General features: G+C 44.1%; 5 protein-coding genes across 5 annotated transcripts in view; 4 read left to right on the forward strand and 1 right to left on the reverse strand.

The window, feature by feature from the left end:
• Positions 1–1,615: 1,615 nt before the first annotated feature.
• Positions 1,616–2,296, forward strand: Pmar_PMAR003899 (hypothetical protein; the record flags this gene model as incomplete). The annotated part of the gene is made up of 1 exon (XM_002765815.1): positions 1,616–2,296. The coding sequence occupies one exon, from the start codon at positions 1,616–1,618 to the stop codon at positions 2,294–2,296; it is 681 nt and encodes a 226-aa protein (XP_002765861.1).
• Positions 2,297–3,085: 789 nt separating this feature from the next.
• Positions 3,086–4,886, forward strand: Pmar_PMAR003900 (hypothetical protein). The gene has a single exon (XM_002765816.1). The coding sequence runs from the start codon at positions 3,119–3,121 to the stop codon at positions 4,748–4,750; it is 1,632 nt and encodes a 543-aa protein (XP_002765862.1). The 5' UTR covers positions 3,086–3,118; the 3' UTR covers positions 4,751–4,886.
• Positions 4,887–4,954: 68 nt separating this feature from the next.
• Positions 4,955–6,929, forward strand: Pmar_PMAR003901 (hypothetical protein). The gene has a single exon (XM_002765817.1). The coding sequence runs from the start codon at positions 4,984–4,986 to the stop codon at positions 6,637–6,639; it is 1,656 nt and encodes a 551-aa protein (XP_002765863.1). The 5' UTR covers positions 4,955–4,983; the 3' UTR covers positions 6,640–6,929.
• Positions 6,930–8,216: 1,287 nt separating this feature from the next.
• Pmar_PMAR003902 (hypothetical protein) lies at positions 8,217–13,239 on the reverse strand (the record flags this gene model as incomplete). The annotated part of the gene is made up of 12 exons (XM_002765818.1): positions 8,217–8,400; positions 8,462–8,598; positions 8,719–8,801; positions 8,853–8,910; positions 8,955–9,215; positions 9,513–9,644; positions 9,708–9,773; positions 10,525–10,609; positions 10,713–10,833; positions 11,531–11,648; positions 12,481–12,582; positions 13,144–13,239. The coding sequence occupies 12 exons, from the start codon at positions 13,237–13,239 to the stop codon at positions 8,217–8,219; spliced, it is 1,443 nt and encodes a 480-aa protein (XP_002765864.1).
• A 1,221-nt stretch (positions 13,240–14,460) lies between these two features.
• Pmar_PMAR003903 (Ribosome biogenesis protein MAK21, putative) overlaps positions 14,461–18,015 on the forward strand; it is a gene marked incomplete at its 5' end in the record, with an annotated part of 10,597 nt that continues 7,042 nt past the window's right edge. Inside the window, 4 exons of the mRNA XM_002765819.1 lie at positions 14,461–14,575; positions 15,930–16,049; positions 16,785–16,859; positions 17,159–17,534. Coding sequence (XP_002765865.1) covers positions 14,461–14,575; positions 15,930–16,049; positions 16,785–16,859; positions 17,159–17,534 — 686 coding nt within the window. The remainder of the gene's footprint in view (positions 14,576–15,929; positions 16,050–16,784; positions 16,860–17,158; positions 17,535–18,015) is intronic.

The following is an 18,015-nucleotide window of genomic DNA, read 5'->3' on the forward strand; positions in this document are numbered from 1 at the left end:
TGTGACCACAGCATATCTTAAGCTACGTGTGGCAGAATCTCAACAATACTGGCAAGGCATCATATTCCCTGACTGGCCTGAACCGAACACTTTTAGGCTGTCGAGGGTCGGATTTGGTCTTCACATTGCAGGCAAAGCCCTGGACCGGGCTATGACACACTGTTTGGATGCCACTACGACTAACTTTCCAGTGAAAAAGTATGTCGATGACGTGGCCGTCCACCGGAGTGATCTTGCTGTCGTAGAAAAAGCTCTGGCCCAGGACGATCTAAGTACGAAACCACCACAAACGCTGGCCGGCAGTAGTGTACTAGGAGTTACCATCACCCCGGTAGGCCGTTGGACTCGGAAAAAACCCATAGATCTAACAACACTACCTACCACCCGCAAAGCCCTAGCCTCTTTGCTTGGTAAACTCACCGCACACTATCCCGTTTGTGGCTGGTTACGTTTGACCTGTGCCCTGCTCACCCGAATTCTTGCCTTGGCCGCCCCAGCTGCAACTCGCCATTATGACTATTCAATCCCGACCAACATTAGTACGGCTTACTCTCACGTTCTACAGTACATCCGTACCTATGGTGATCCAGTTGGTGGAGTATGGCCGGTTACTGCCTCAGACCCCTGGGTGCTCTTTACGGATGCCAGCGCCATCGGCTGCGCTGCGGTCCTATGCGTGGGCGACGTCCTGTGTGAGGACCGTGCCTGGCTTCGAGACCGAGACTGTAAGCGTCATATCAACATTCTCGAAGTCGAGGCTGTCCTACGAGGACTCGGGATTGTAATCGATTACATGCAGGCATTTTGTATGGCCCGCTGTTCCTTGACGATTCGTACTGACAATATGTCCGTGGTGGCATGGCTCAGTCGATCGACGAGTCGCCATTGGACGAAGATCCATGGCCTTTTCCGGAATGCCATCGAGAGCCGTATCCAGCTCATCCACGATGTATGCACAAACTATCACATTGCCTTCACGGTTGAACATGTTCCTACTTCCGCAAACATCGCGGATGGGCCCTCTCGACTCCCGCAAACTCTCTCTCGCGAATTGCTAGGACTCGTCAAGGAATATTCTGGCACTGATCCTACCCCTTGTGTAGATGTGACTGCCATCCAAGCTCCGAGTTCGTGCTCCTTCGAGCAGGAAGTCAGCCTCCGTCAGTGGCTCCAGCAATTTCCGATCTCTGACGGGAAGGTCAAACTCCCGCCTGATCGACTCGGGGAATTTCTAGCCAAGGTTCATGACCATGAAGGTCATGCCGCTCTCTTGGACCAGCTACAGGAGTACATTGATGCTCCGGGTTTAGCCACCGCCATCAACCACTTCTCCTGTGACACCTGTACCCGTGGGAAGTCCTTTCCAGGGGACCGTCAATCCCTCTTCCCAAGCAGTTCTATCCCCCGAGCTCCATTCCCATTCGTTCGCTTGCACAGTGACATTGCAGGTCCTTATCTCAGGTCAGTCGATGGGCCGACTCGCTTCTATCTCATCTCCGCCATCGACAGCTACTCCAACTTTCTGATGGTTCGACCCACTCAACATTCTCCCACTTCCCAGGACGTTTGTACACTGCTCACATCTATTGTCCACACCTTTCACGTCCTGCCCCTTATGCTCCATACCGACAATGGTACCCAATACTCTAGTCTTGCCATGGGCGATTTGGTTCGATCGTGGGACGCAATTCATTTGTTCACCCCGCGTGGTTCTTCACCATCTAATGGACGCATTGAACGAGTACACCGGTATCTTAATGAATACCTCCGTACCCATCACACCGGCAAGGGCATGTCCTACACTACTTTCTGCGACCTCATTCAGCATGCGGTCTACTCATGGAATGTTACTAAACGCCGAGGCGTCAGTCCCCACTCTACGGTCTACACCTTCCCTGCTTCTATGGGTATGCATGTACCTCGACAGTGTCGTCGTGGATTTTCCTACGTCGAGTCCTGTGTTGTCGATCCTCTACCGGATAAGACGATTCCCGCCGGGACCCGAGTATTAGTACGTTGCCCTACTCAAGTCCCCAAACTCGACTTTCGCTGGTATACCGCTATCGTCATTCGCCAATTGAGTCCCAATGTGTTCATAACCAAGGCTGACGTCACTGGACACGAGGCTTCTACTCATAGCCGGGATATCAAGCTCTTCCAGACTGACGACCCTCTTCCCGACACTCTTGCCCATGCTCGTTCGGACTACCATGGCTCCAAACGCGGTAGGAGCTCTCTCCCAAGGGAGGGGGAATGTAGTGGAGTCCAGCGGAGCGACGCACATATAAGTGTCTGATCGATATTAGCTGTGGCGTTACGCCACTGGCGTACGCATGTGTATTCTAGTTCTGTGCACACTGCTACCGTATTCATCAGTCCCGTCTCGACTGATACCGTACTAGCAGTCCTCATCGTCTTGTGTTCATAGTGGGCATTCCCGAGTGAGTCACAACATCTAATCATAACAACATCACTCGTAGCCTGCCTACCTCTTGCAATAAGAGTGAATGTCGGGCCGTCCTCGCGGGAAGTGGCACCAAGTGACGAGGTTTTTAGTAACAAAAACTGGCTTTACCTACTAGTGACACACAGAGTCGCGGATTCTGTGTGTAAGCTCCATACTGTGAAGAACACTGAACATGAAAATTGGCCATGTGCATGTTTCCCCACACTGTTACTGGTAGACTCGTTGAAAACGAGACTATGTCCTAAGTAACGCAGGCGCATTCGTTAAAGAGTCGTTAACGAGTGCGCTTGCGTTCTTGAACGCTCCGACGTCCAATCCAAGATCCTCCCGTCCCATTGCGAGACCGGCATTGCACATCAGGAAGCTTCTACAGACCACATTTGCTCATTGGGATCTCCCCAGCTCTTCTTAGCCGGATTCGAGGCTCAGAAGTCAGTCAAATGAGGTGACGCGGGGATCTCACACTCTTCCACGTGAAGTTTGTAGTTGTGCATGCGTGCGGCATGCTGAAAGGTGCGGAAGATAGTTGTCAACCTTGTACCTCTCCTCTGCGGACCACCTATAACCGACTGGGGTCCATCTTAGATCGTAGAACTCGCTCATAGATCGTAACATGTCAGTTTATTCGTCCCTCTTACCTTTTCTATCGCCATGTGCTCGAAAATCTTCTGCCTGCTGTTCCCCCTCATAGGCGTTCACTACGTCTTGGGTGCGGGGAATGTGCGTATGCACGTTACTACCAAAAAGTACTGCAACCTTGGGCTGGTTGATGCCTATGGCAACCCAGCGCCGTGTGGTACCTCGAAAAGCGGAGATACGTTCGGCCTCACCTTGCCTGGTATGGAAGATGGTTTTCAAACGACCAAGGAGGATGTGATCATCGCCAGGGACGGCCAAGTGTCGGTGCGAGCATCTCCTGCTATTCCGTATACTTTTGTCATGTCAATCGACTCCCCCAACTACAAGGGGGTTGAAAAACTGTACAATCACCAGTCGTTTGTTGTATCTGTGGAAGCGCCCGCTGATGCCGCCCTCGAGCAAAGTGCCGCCTTCGGGAAAACTCTGGCCGATGACGGTTGGGTCCTGCAAGAGTCCGACGATGCTTCTATGAATAAGTGGATACTATACGGCCCTCAAGGAGTCGATCCCAACACCGGTGCCAACTATACCGCGATTTACCAGACTGGTCTCGCGCCTGATGCTTGGATTCTCTACACTGACGAGAACAACGAGAAACCCAAAAAGCTTCTTACCGTCAACACCTTGTTGAACGACAGGGTATTCCAAGAATCCACTTTCGATAAGGTGGAATCTCTGGAGGATGGTATCACAGTTGCTGAGGCCGTGAATGCTCTTTACAGCAACTATCAGATTGACGGTGGTCGTCGGCTCACCAGTGGCAACGAGCTTGATGCCCCTTATGTGGATGGTGATATGATCGATGCTCCGTTCGTTTCCGAAAAGACCCGCCAGTTCTTCTGGGACGATCGTGATATGGACTGGATGAGCAAACGTAAACTGAGGTCTTCTGAAGGGTTCAAGGGAATCAGCTACTTCACGATCGAGAAGGGCTCGGCTGCTGACAAGTATTTCCATGCTCACCGCACTCTTGCCGAGATCGTCAAGTTCGAGTACCCCAACGGTTGTGTCGCAGCTGGTGGGAAGCAGGAACAGAAATACTGTATTTTCGTCTCTCTAGACGCTTCCCTCGATCCTTCTGTAACTCTCAAGGCCGGTATGAGCTTCATCGATATTCATGATGCCAGTAAAGTCGCTCATCTGTCCATTGGAGTGACCTTGAAAAAGAACGAGGATAGTATGCTGAGCCTTACCATCGATGCTGGCGGATGCGCGGTCGTGTTCCAGTATGGTCAACCCGATGGAACCCATCTGAAAATATCTGTATGCATGACCAGCAAGGACCCGGCTAAGAAGAGACCAGATGGTGCGATCGAGGGCGAGGTTGCAATCACCGTCAACTTCATGGTCCACTTGCCGTACGTTGGTGACCTCATCGACTGGGATGTTAACGCCAAGGTTAACTGCACTGCCGCCCCCAAGAATGACATTACGGCATACGGCGTTATCGGCATTTCTGCAAGTGCTAAGGTCGCGTACGCCGCTGTGAGCCTCGACATTACGGCCAACACTCTTGATCATGCGTACAACAAGTGGCACTTCGTGTCTGGCGTTGATTTCCACGCTTGGGCGGGTGTGCGGAAACTCAAAAAGCATTGGGACTATCACTGGGCGCTGTACGAGGCCGGCCCTGTAACAATATAGAGTAGAACCGGTGTCAAGATATTAAGAACTAATGTTAAGATAATGTATTTAGTATCCGTAATATGGATTCCATATGATATCATATTTCTGTTAAATAGCCTTCGTGGGTCTTTATCAGCTCACACGAGTCCCGCACGATGATCAATGTCATTTCATCGCAGAAAATGGTGTAGCGTTGGTTTTGTAGTAACACTTATGATTCCACTGAAGTTTCTCTATCAACCTCGTTATCAATGTTTCTTGCTGGCTTTATTGTATCTTTACTTGGCGTATATGCCGCTCCCAGCCCGTTGAACAACGTGCGCGTACATGTCACCACGAAGGACTTCTGCAACAAGGACCTCAAAGACGCTCATGGGAATCCGGCGCCTTGCGGTGTTTCCCAATCTATGGGGACTTTCGGGCTCACCCTCCCAGGAATGGAAGATGGTTTTGTGACCACCAGAGAGGATATCATCATCACTAAGGACGGCCAGGTGTCGATCAAGGCGTTGCCTAACTACCCTTACCAATTCATCATGACAGTGGAAGCCCTCGAGTCCACGCGTGTTGAGCAACTGTACGACCACCAGTCGGTCGTTCTTGTCGATACACCAACTAGCAGCTACGTTCAACGCCTGCTTAGTATGGACACTGCAGATCTCGAGGAGCAGGGTTGGATCCACGAGGGAACCGCTGACATCCACGGTGCTAAGATGAGTAGATGGTCTAAGAAGGGGCCTGAAGGTGTCGACCCTGAGGCCGGCACTAACTACACGGCTCTCTATCAAACTGGTCTTATGCCTGACACTTGGGTTCTCTTCGTGGATGAGAATATCCACCAGCCTGTGAAGTTGCTGGCTATCAACACTTATGTTGGCAACAAGATCTTCCAAGAAACCGCCTTTGATCGCTTCGAGGGTCTTGACGAGGACCTCAACGTGGACTCGGCAACAGAAGCCATGTACAATACCTATCGTATTGATTCTCGAAGGCACCTCGGTGGAGGTGCTGGGAACAGTGGTCCTCCGGTCTTGACTGATCATATCGCCCCCGACCTGCTTCCTGAAAGATCCCGCGTTTTCGTTGAAGAAAACGATCTCGTGGATTGGATGAGTGAGCGTCGTTCGCTTCGTCAAAATGGCATGTCTAAGGGCATTAAATACTTCACTATTGAGGAGAATTCTGCCGCCGATTTGTATTTCCACGCTTTGGCTCATCGCCAACTGGTGCAAGTTCTCAATTTCGAGTTCCCCCAGGGATGCAGTAGCGGCAAGTCTGCTGATGCTACGAAAAAGTATTGCTTGTTCGCTTCAGTGGATGCCTCTCTCGACAAGTCCATCACAGTCAAAGCAGGAATGACTTACAAGGACGTCCTGAATCCTGATATCACCGCCCATTTGAGCTTGTCCGTGAGTCTCAAGAAGACCAGTGACGCCGCCGTACTCGATCTCGAGTTCGAGGCTGGTGGCTGTGCTGTTGTCTTCCAGTTCGGCGAAGGTGTGAGCCTGTCGATCAACGTCTGTATTTACGGCAAAGCTGGTGGGAAGTCTCTACTTCAGCCCGATAACCGAACCTTCCATGGAGAAGCCGGTGTATCTGTATCGTTCAATGTGAATCTACCCACGGTGGGTAGTGTCATCAACTGGACCATTGAGGCGAAAGTTAACTGCACGGCTAAGCCTCATAATGAGATATCTGCGTACGGGATGATCGGTACGAGCGTTTCCCTCAAAGTTGCCGGAGCTGGTGTGTCTCTCGACATCAAGGGCAACACTGTTGAACATATCGCAAACCAATGGGAGTTCGCATCCAACGTCAACTTTAATGCCTTTGTTGGATTCTGGAAGTTCAAGAAGACGTGGGAGAACCATTGGGAGTTGTGGCACGCCGGTCCTGTCAAGTTCTGAAACATTCTCTAATTCATTGTTTCTCATAGTTACTACTACAACCATATATTAGGTTGATTATTCTTCTATTATTTATTCACGTCCAGTGAACCATGTCTCATAGATGTTGAAGTGCTCAACTCACTACTGTTCATGTTTATCTCTACTTCATCGTTCAGATATGTCTGTTTTATACTCGTACGATTTCATATCAAGTTACTCTACTCCAATCTTCGTGGCCTGGCTGAGAACCAAAAGGCCACAATTCCTGCGGTTATGATAAGCCAGATTATAACCGGTTCTGTCGATGGGAAGTTCATCTTTAGTTTTTTCATGGTAAAGTCGCGGAAATGGAATCACGAGGCTAATGAGGAAAGTTCATACAAGCCGCCTTAGAAGTATTTGATAGACCTGCCGCAGGCTGGGCGGCGGCCTATTCTGTTACTCCCCACACAGATCAAATTTATGGCCGGGGCAGCTATGCCACCCCAATTTATGCCGTCTGATGGGGCAGCTATGCCACCCCAATATATGCTGCCTGATGGGGCAGCTATGCCATACGTCGGCGCCGAGAATTAAACTCTAATTATTGAAGTGCCCATAAGGAAAATATCGATTATAGTTTTAACTCGAAACTATAATCGTTTTTTTCTTAAACTCGAAACTTCCAAGTGAACAAAAAACGACTGCAAAAGAAATCAGGCTGATTTAATCAGCTTCATACTCGGTTCCAACAGGACATAGTCTATGGTCCTGAACTCCCAGGAAGGTCCACAGAGGGACCCCCTGTGTCATTGCATCGAATCATCTTCCTATTGTAGAGCAGTTATACTATCACTCCTTAGCGGTGAATCGTATTTTTCAGTGAAAACTCTCAACTTAAAAATGCCATAATCTCAGTCGAAATTATGGATCTTCTGTTCGCGCCGTTTGTACTTGGCTACAACTCAGGGAGGTTCAGCAGACTTAGTCTCTCGTGTAACTGCGGCATTTTCAAAGGGGGAATAACAGAAGAGTCATCCGGGTTGCGAGAATTGGAGAACAATGTACAGCTCAACAGTGGCAGTTGTGAACGCTCAACGAGCGTCCATACCTCCGGCGCGTTGTCTTCATACTTCCAGATCAAAAACAGTCAGTGCTTCGATGTGTTAGTGGCAATCGTGCGCTGCACTCTAGCCAACCATTCACAAGCTTGGTCTTGTATATACCGGTTCATAGCGATCTGTCCCGTTCGAGCTAGCCTTCTGTAGTTAGTTTTCTACAACTCTTTCAACTCTCTAGGTTCGACAATCCGGAGAAGGCCTTGCTGTGTATGCAGCCGAAATTGATCAATACTTTGAGACTCCCAACCACATTGAGCACTCAACAATAGACAGGACGTTGGAGGTAATACAGTTATAGACAGGATTGTGATAGTATTTCAATAACTATAAGGTGAATCAATTACACATCTGATTGAACAAAACAGCGCCATCTCGTCGGGCGTAGCGATAATTTTCCCATAATTTTGCTAATTTTCAACATTTCTACAAAAAGCTGACAGTACATATGCCGTGAAATTCGTGGCGCAATGAAATATACAAATGAATTATAATCTTCTAATTGCCCACATTAACAACAATCTCGCTACTGTCAACGTCGGCCAACTGAGAACTTCCGGCTTCTCGCGCGGTCAACTTGAGGTCATCTTTGGCTTGTTGATTACTTGCAGGGGACACCGGGTCTGCCATTCTCGAAAGGCGGATACGACCCACTAGAGAGGCGTGATCAGATGTGCGGTTGCTAAAATGAAAACAGCCGGGATCGAACCCACGACCTCATGAAAGAGAGACGAACATCTTACGTGTTGTGACTATTGATCTGCCTCCTCAACCCTCGTTCTTCCCTCTTATCACCGCTGAGCATAGCCTTAGCACATGCACTTCTCAGAGGTACATCTGCTCGCCACAACTGGGCGGGCGCGATCGTCACCATCATAACCTGTAGTACATACAAATCACCGCTCACATGGACACCTCTGCATTCAGAAAAATAAATTGACCCCCCCCCTAATCAGCTCGAGCGAGATCGAATGACCGAATGATGAGCCAATTTGAGGACCTCTTGAGATCTCGACCGGCTACTGCTAGCACTGATAGAGCTGAGACTGCTCTCAGCTGGCGGACGACTTTCGGATGTTGCATCTAAACACTCACATACAACTCCATACCATAACTTCGACATATCACGCCTACCTTCAGCGCCACTTTTAACCCATAGATAATCCAATCGCTTCGGACACGATGGGACGTCCTAACCAGACATTATTCCGTCACGCGCCACGAAATTCCACCAACCTGGTCACTCGTAACTCCATACTTCACCAGGCTTTCTTCACTGAGTTCTCCCCAGTCGCCTTCATAACTCGGCGCACGAGGAAGACTTTCCTTTTCAGCGTGCATTTGCCACACATCCTGGAAGCCCGACTTAGCCAGGAAACTCTGGACTCTTCCGTAGACGCCCGAGTTCTGGTTCACGGCGACGGGACTGCTTTCTTCTTCCTCCTCATCAGACGATCTTGAAGTAGTGCATACTGTACGGGAGGTGGACGACAAGGCCTGACCATGTACTACTACTACTACTACTACTACTACTACTACTACTACTACTACTACTACTACTACTATGATGCATTTCGAAAGCTCTGTCCTTATAAAAAAGTAAAGTCCATACTAGACCCTTCTCCCGCACTCATCTCAACTATTCCAAGGGCCGAGATAGTTTATACGCTGATGCGGTGTTACAAATCTCTTCAACCACAAATCTTGTTTAACGTTATGAACTCACTATTGGCGGAATGGAATGGTGTACAGTAGTTGAACCACAATTTTGCTAATTTACATTTGTTCTACTACTTTAGCGCGCGCCCCATGATCTCTGCCAGTGCCATCAATGTTCCAATCGCCAGTCATAGCTGCTGCAGCCACATGAAGTCCCCTCGATGAGCACTCCTTCTCGAGGAAGGCCACAACATCGACGACAACTTTCTGAGAGAAAAATTCCGAATTCGGGACAATTTCACCCATAATCGTCGTTTCACAATCCATTACCAATTGAGCTAACTTGACATCAGGATCATGACCAGCATCGAGATGTGTGGTTACCACAATGACCACCTACATATAAAAATAACCAAAATCGTTCACCCATCACAGTACTGGAATAATATGCTCGCTCTCCTCAGCTGAGCTCCTGAGGAACTTCCTCACTAATTACAGAGGTTTACAACGATTCCGCCGAAATTTCCTCTCAGAATTTTCATATTGTCATCACCAACACATGATGTTGACCATTTGCATATATTTTCACACTGACCCATCCGAACGAGGATAGAAACTCGATACGCACTCACATGTAAAAGTCAGTAACACACGAAAATCAAATTTTTAATTACTATCGAATAATAACACTACGACGTCCATTCTACTCGAATACCAATACACTATACCCTATATTAAGCTTAATGAACCAATATAGATGAAAATTCGGGAGAGCACCGTATTGATGTTTATCATCAATCAGGCCCAGGTGAGGGGAGAGGGACGGTTGGGATACCTTTGACCCCGTCTCCCTCTTTCCCAGGAAGATGGACAGGTGGATCTCAACACGAGTGTAGGGTTGAATATATGATAATAAGTACGCTTGCCTGGTAAGAACGTTTCCTCCCTGACAGATCGATTCGCGACTCGAGCTCTTTTCCCCATTGTTACGCTAAGTCGCGGATGGAAGCCTGGGATTTTAGTGCTTGATACACTCAGTGTGTTTGAAGGCAGAAGAAAAGTCCGTTCGAAATAATAATGAATTACATTCCAACAACAAGTGGAATAAACTGAGTTGCTTCCTCGATCACGACCAAGGAGGTATTACATCTTTTCCGCGGTCAAGAACAACCCCAAGGGCCCCCTTAGAAGCCAAAGCATCCTCTCCAGTAGCAACAGAGAATCGAGAAAATCTGAAATACAAAATGACCCCACCGAGGATCGAACCGGAATCCTAGGGGATACGAAACCAATACCCTAACATACTCGACTACTACAACCCCATCAAAGCCCTACTTCTCCAGAAGTATCGGCCATCTAGACATAATAACTAATCCCGAATCTAAGAACTTCGTCGGTGCAGAACACTCGCACAAGTACGTCCCAAACGCCTTCGTTGCATATTTCAACTGAGTACCTGAGAATAACTCCATCGCGCTACCAAGTCAACGTCTTCTCGAGAGGAGGTGGAACAGGTGTGCAAGCGTAACTTCTTCAAAAATGAGAGTTTCAAGTTAATTTTTTCTTATATATATACGATGTACCAATTCCCAACGGAACACAAAACACCTTTAAAAAATACCTCCCTAATATTAGCTATTTTTTAACAGCGCGGATTGGATTCCAAAAACACACCCAGCTGCACGATCATTGCAAATTTCCATATTGAGCTTTCACTTTTCACAAATCGCAACAAGTCCATCGGATCATGAGAGTTTCATCCGTTTTTCTTCAAGTGGCGTAATACTCTGTGAAAAACGATATGCAGCAGTCGTGAAATATGTTTTTCACATCACTAGGGTGAAGAAACTGCATTCTAATGACCTCACAGCGTATGAACGGTATACGTCATAATAATAAACTATAGAAATTAGGAGAATAAAACCTGACCCGAGTTGCAAAGTCATAAAACTCCGCAATCATCGAGCGACCATTTCAGTGCAGTTTCTTCACCCTAGTGATATGAAAAACACTAGTGGAAAACATATATCACCGCGAATATCGCGTTTTTCACTTCACATAAAGCGGGTTCGCGCGGAAGAACTGTACACGTCGGAAGACAATTAATCACAACTTCGTCGTAACACCAACAACATCCGCAGATCCCCACTCACGATTTTGCACATATCTTATGAGCTCCCCCCTCGCAAAAAATCTTCCGCAAAATAGAGTATTGATCATACTAGCTACTGCGGACTGGCGACCTGTCCACGCTTCCTGCAATGTTGCTACCTGAATCCGACACCAGTGTTGGAGGAGGAGTTTACGTTATCACTTTCCTCAGCTGATCTCAGCAATTTCCCCACTCATATAGGGAGTCCGGATAGGAGTTAACAGAAACCAATGAACAGAATTTACCAAAATTCTCACATGTGCATAATTTTCCCCCACACTTCTCCGAAACACACAAGAAAATTCATACGGGAGCTCAGCGTACATATTTGACAGAATGATGAGAATTTCACAACCAAAAACGACAGTGAACGACGATCTTTCTATTACGATCACTCCGAAAAACATTATTTTTCCAATTATTGGTGATAATATATTAATATCGTGCTGCAGTTTCACGACCCGTTTTACGTGAAGTGGCGTCGTAAAACTCGGCGAAAAACGCGATATTCAACGCGGTGATATGCAGTAGTCGTGAAACATGTTTTTCACTAGTGTTTTTCATATCACTAGGGTGAAGAAACTTCACTGCATGATTATCAATATTGGCACGAGGTCTTCGTAACGATGAGGCGGAGCCCGCCCAGTCCGCGTTGATTCAATCAATGGATTTCACATATGTCCAGCCCGGTTCGATCCCCGGGTTGGACATTTTTCCATCAACAATGTTTTCCTGCATATATATCTCTTCGAGCCGCTCTAAAATCGAGATTTCGCGCCAACAGTCGTTTGATCCATCTGCTGGCCTCCCAAGCCCCGTATAATTCTGCACGCACACACTACACGAAAGTGCCTGTTGTTGCTCGCTTCGCAATACGTCATAACGAAATAATGTAATTTCATACCAATATTAATACTAAAATAGAACTACCCTTCGCCAATCTATTATTACATCCAAATCAAATGCAGCCGCTTGCTTTTCTATGTGCTGACAAACCCGAAGAGCTCTCTCCGGAATTCGCGAATCCAGACACCCCGGAAATCTCGCTCGAACCTGTTACCATAAAATCATCGAATGAAATATAAATCAAATATAATGCATTTCCTCCCAGTGGTATAAAAGTTCCACGACGCGAAGTTTCACGTGAAGTGGTGTGATACTCCATGTGAAAAACGCGATATGAAGTGGCGATTTAAAAACATATGTTTTTCCCTACTGTTTTTCATATCACTAGGGTGAAGAAACTCCATTACAGCTACGCAAAAATAAAATAATAAATATTAACAATAACATAATATTTAATATGGTAATAAATATAACGTGATTATATTTTCTTTATAGATGTATTTCTACCATTTATTATTAACTTTATGAGCATATGTATATTTATTATATATATGTAGATTTATTACAACCACTCTTCTGGTGAATCGGCATTTACATTTCACACGTCATACACGATGAAGTCAATGCTCATTTGCCAGATTATGTGATCATTCATAGATATGAATAATACAATTTACCAGAAATATCAAGAAATTTCAACCATAACTTTCCCAAAAAATTAAATTTCAATTGATACTAAAATAACTAAATTTTCCCCAAAGTCACTACCGGTATTAACCACGTATTAAAGGTCATAATATTCACAACGCCTTCCTCAGCTTCTCGTGGTGTGGTACTCGATCGGGCCTGCTTTGAATCTTGCATTGGAGAACTTAAGATTAAAACTGAAAAACTCATATGCTATCAATATGTGTGTTATTCACTTTTTCTGCAGTATCATTACTAGCTAGCTATATTATTATTCTTCTTCTTCGACGAGGCGAGTAATAGCCAGTATAGAGGTATAGCTTCAGGCTCAATCACTGATGTCTGAGCCCGCAGACGGCTAGGTATATTACTATTAAAAAGATATTATATTACTATACAATATGATATAAATCTATTGTATTTAGCAAGTAAATATTATATTCAGAGCATATATCTGGGCTTAGCCGCTCATTTCGGATAAGCTGCTGAGTTCGCGGCCATACTCCTATACTGGTGAAAACGAGTGCTGCTCGGGAAAAAAATATTATATTATAAATCTATCAAACATGGCTGTTACAGTTTCGAATACCCAATTTTAAACAATTTCTACTACTGCATTTCACAAGAAACCCAGTTAGCTGAAAAATCTGAGATGACTATCACGAGTTGTCGTTTTATATGTTTTGCGGTTGCTGAGCTCGGGGGAGTTTCCTCACCATGTTATGACTATTCACAGGCTGAGCTCAGAGCCGATTGAAGTGCCGACTCTCGGAAATCCCATTCCGAGAGTCCACAAATTAAAGTGCGACCCATCGGAAAAGTCAATTTTCCGACAACTTGGACTCGGAAATGAGAGCACTTTAATCGGCTGAGCCCAGTGGGATGATTAAGATTATCCCTCTCTACTTCACCACTCACCTGGTTAGACGACGACCCCTGGGAATAGGGAACAACAGAGCTAACTAACGAGTTAGCTAAAGTATGGAAAAGGGGAGCCTTGAGACTATAGCTATCTCGTAATGATCGATCAACATAATATCTATGCATATACATTGGACCTCTACCATACCAAAAATCAATAATATATAAAACAGTTACGTTAAGTGGCGTCGTGAAACTCGGCGTGAAAAACGCGATATTCAACGCGGTGATATGCAGTAGTCGTGAAATATATTTTTCACTAGTGTTTTTCATATCACTAGGGTGGTGAAGAAACTCCACTATATTAAATTCTAATGTGTTATATAAATATATTCAATAAAATTGTACAACATAATCCACGATGAAGAGACTTCAAGATATTTTCGGGCGCAGCGAGATATTCTTCTAGCGGAGCGAAGCGATTCATGTTTCACATTTTCCTCATAAACGCCGTCACCTTCTCATAGCTAGACTAAAATGGTAGGGGGTAAACGTCAGAGCTCCACCTCGTTCAAGGGCAAGCCCAAGGGGCCTGAGAAGCCTTCCTTCAAAACGGCTAAGTTGAATGCTAAGGGTGGCAAGGGGAGATGGAGTAGTAGAGGGGGGGGGGGGTATTTTTGATGAAAAAATGGGAATTATGTACTTATATAATTAGTTTAAAAACTAAACTCAACGGAAGGGGAGTTATTTGTGATGAAAAAATGGGAATTATGTACTTATATAATTAGTTTAAAACTAAACTCAACGGAAGGGGAGTTATTTGTGATGAAAAAATGGGAATTATGTACTTATATAATTAGTTTAAAACTAAACTCAACGGAAGGAGAGGTTATTTCTGATGAAAAAATGGGAATTATGTACTTATATAATTAGTTTGAAACTAATCTCAACAGAGGGGGAGGGTATTTCTGATGAAAAAATGGGAATTATGTACTTTTATAATTACTTTAAAACTAACCTCAACAGATGGGGAGTTTATTTTTGATGAAAAAATGAAAAAATATGTACATGATAGAAATATGCATAGTTAACAACTACATCTGTAAGCCTTTACCAAAATTTCTGATGAAGAAAAATGGGAGAGTAATGGAAAATAATCTACTACTACGACATGTGTTGGAAATTTCTCCTTGTGTTCTGTAAGCGTCTATAACTAGTTGACGATACTAAACTCAACAGAAACCGACAAGAAATTGTCAAAATTTCCTTCCAAATTTTTCACATTGTCATCACCAACGCATGCAGTTGACCATGTACATATTTTCCTCTTACAATGAGTACGTTATTACATTTCACCAATAGATGGTTTCTTAGCTGTAAATCTGTTGGAGTTTCACCACCCTAGTGATAGTGAAAATTATATTTCACGACTACTGCATATCACCGCGAATATCGCGTTTTTCACATGGAGTTTTACGACACTCTACGTAAAACGGATTATGAAACTCTATTGAAATCTTTTTTATTGAGTTCTCGAAATTAATCGTAATAGAAGACTGTTAGAGTAGGAATATATGTTTGCTCTCCTCAGCTGCAACTTATAAAAATTCACATACGAGAATTCATAATTTTTAGTCAATATTTGCATCATTGTCAACGACCACAGATAGATATGTGCATATAGAGTTTAGCATTAAATATTTTTTCGGCAAAAATTCACACCAAAATTTTGATAAGGAAAGTTGTATTTTTGCGATTAGAAGCTGCTCTATCAGGCGTAGATAAGAAAACATCATATCTTTGAAATTTACGACTCCTAGCAAAGACTTTGATCACTTCGTTTTAGATCATTTTAGTATTTTTAAAAGTAATATTTTATATACGTTTTCCCACTGGGGAGTTGCTGCTGAATTTTATGTTACTCGTAATAAAATTATGAAAAATTTTGAAAAGAAATGCATTGGCTGAGGCTTGAACCTGGGTCGTCATTGGGTTAAATTTTTCAGATAACCCCGCTATCCGCGCGGCTAAGCGTCGACAACATAAACAGCAGTTGGCTAACTTACCTCCTGAGGAAGCTAAGGCGAGACGAAGTGAAGAGAAAATGGCAGCGAGCCACCAGCCTAGTAATAGTAGTAGTAGATTATAATGGAGTTTCTTCACCCTAGTGATATGAAAAATACTAGCGAACAACATATTTTACGGCTACTGCAAGGCCCAAATATCGCGTTTTTCACGGAGTTTTACGACGCCACTTCACGTAAAACGGGTCGTCGTGAAACTGTAATTATATGATTATGTTAACTATATATAAAGGTTATAACAATATTGGAGTTTCACCCGTTTTACGACGTGAAGTGGCATCGTAAAACTCGACGTGAAAAACGCGATATTCGCGGTGATATGCAGTAGTCGTGAAATATGTTTTTCATATCACTAGGGTGGTGAAGAAACTTCATTATAATAATATTTTATTGATAACTATGTATATTGATAGGTTGGAATATTCACATATTTTATTTTTGAAACTTATATGAGCAGTGAATAACGCGTAAAACACTTTGTATGTGTTTTTACGTGATTTCTCCGGTGTAGTTCGCCACTTCATATCGCGTTTTTCACATGGAGTATTACGCCACTTCACGTAGTAAAACGGATAGTCGTGAAACTCTAATGGTTTTATATGTATAAAATCCCGATTTGGAAGAATACGAAAAATATTCAATAAATTTCTGCGGATTTTTTTGTTGGGCTGAAAATACAGATTTTAATTCATCGGTAGCAGGATAAGATTCTTAAATGGCCATTTTTGGACCTAATTTGAATCTTTGCTGAGGGGCACGGAAAGAATCTTTCTTCAGAATCCAAGCAAGAAGAGATCAAATTGGAAGTTCACAAGGAGACTGTCGAACCGGCGGATATCAAATCGTTGGCTGGTAAGGAATCGATTGGACTTAATTTTGTGGCGCGTGACGTTTTTTACTCGATTTTATGATATAATTTTGTGGCGCGCGACGTTTTTCATCAATTTTCTGATATAATTTTGTGGCGCGTGACGTTTTTTACTCGATTTTATGATATTATTTTGTGGCGCGTGACAATTTTTATCCAATTTAGTTTTTGTTACGCGTGGTTTTATTCAATTTTACGATATAATTTTGTGGCGCGTGACGTTTTTTATTCCATTTTACGATATAATTTTGTGGCGCGTGACGTTTTTTTTGTTCTTCTATAGGTTCCAAATGGTTTAATATAGCTGTACAAAAACGAGCTTTGAAGAGTAAAGAAACTTCTGATGTAAATATTGAGGAACTTCACAGCGAAGCGGAGGAAATTTACAACTCAACTTTGGCGAGATTCGAATCGCTAATGAGAAAAGATTCCGAACAGTCGTGGCTGAGGAAAACGGTTCGAGTGGGAACGCTTTCTGATAGGGTGACAGCGCTGGTGACACTGTCACAATTCTGTCCCGTTTTGGCGTTACCACAACTGAGAATTTTACTCGCAATGTGCAGTAAAAAGGCAGCTCGCGAGGTTCAAGTCGGAATCGATGCGATGAAGGAATTGCTGTTGACGGAGTTCTTGCCAAAAGATAGGAAATTGAAAAGCTGGTAAGAATCGATACGGAGGGGTTTTGAAAAAATTATGGTAGAAAATTTCCCGAGATTTTCATATAATCATCTATAGGCGTATATTAATACAGTGGAGTTTCTTCACCCTAGTGATATAAAAAACATATTTCACGACTACTGCATATCACCGCGAATATCGCGTTTTTCACCGAGTTTTACGACGCCACTTCACGTAAAACGGGTTGTGAAACTCCATTATTTTAAAATTTTTTTCTGGTTTTTGGAAATTATTTTTTTTGGGGAATATTTTACAAATTTTCTGAAATTGTATTAGTATAAAATTATCGCACTATTCATTTTGTAATTTTCTCAAATCTCAGGAAAAGTAACGAAAAAATTATTTTTTTGGCGGAAATATTTTTCATTTTATTTTCATTCGTTGGAGCATATATTTGAGTTTTATCTGTTTTACGTGAAGTGGCGTAATACTCCATGTGAAAAACGCGATATTCAACGCGAT

Source organism: Perkinsus marinus (assembly GCF_000006405.1).
Source record: "Perkinsus marinus ATCC 50983 genomic scaffold scf_1104296974566, whole genome shotgun sequence".
Lineage (NCBI taxonomy): Eukaryota > Perkinsozoa > Perkinsida > Perkinsidae > Perkinsus > Perkinsus marinus.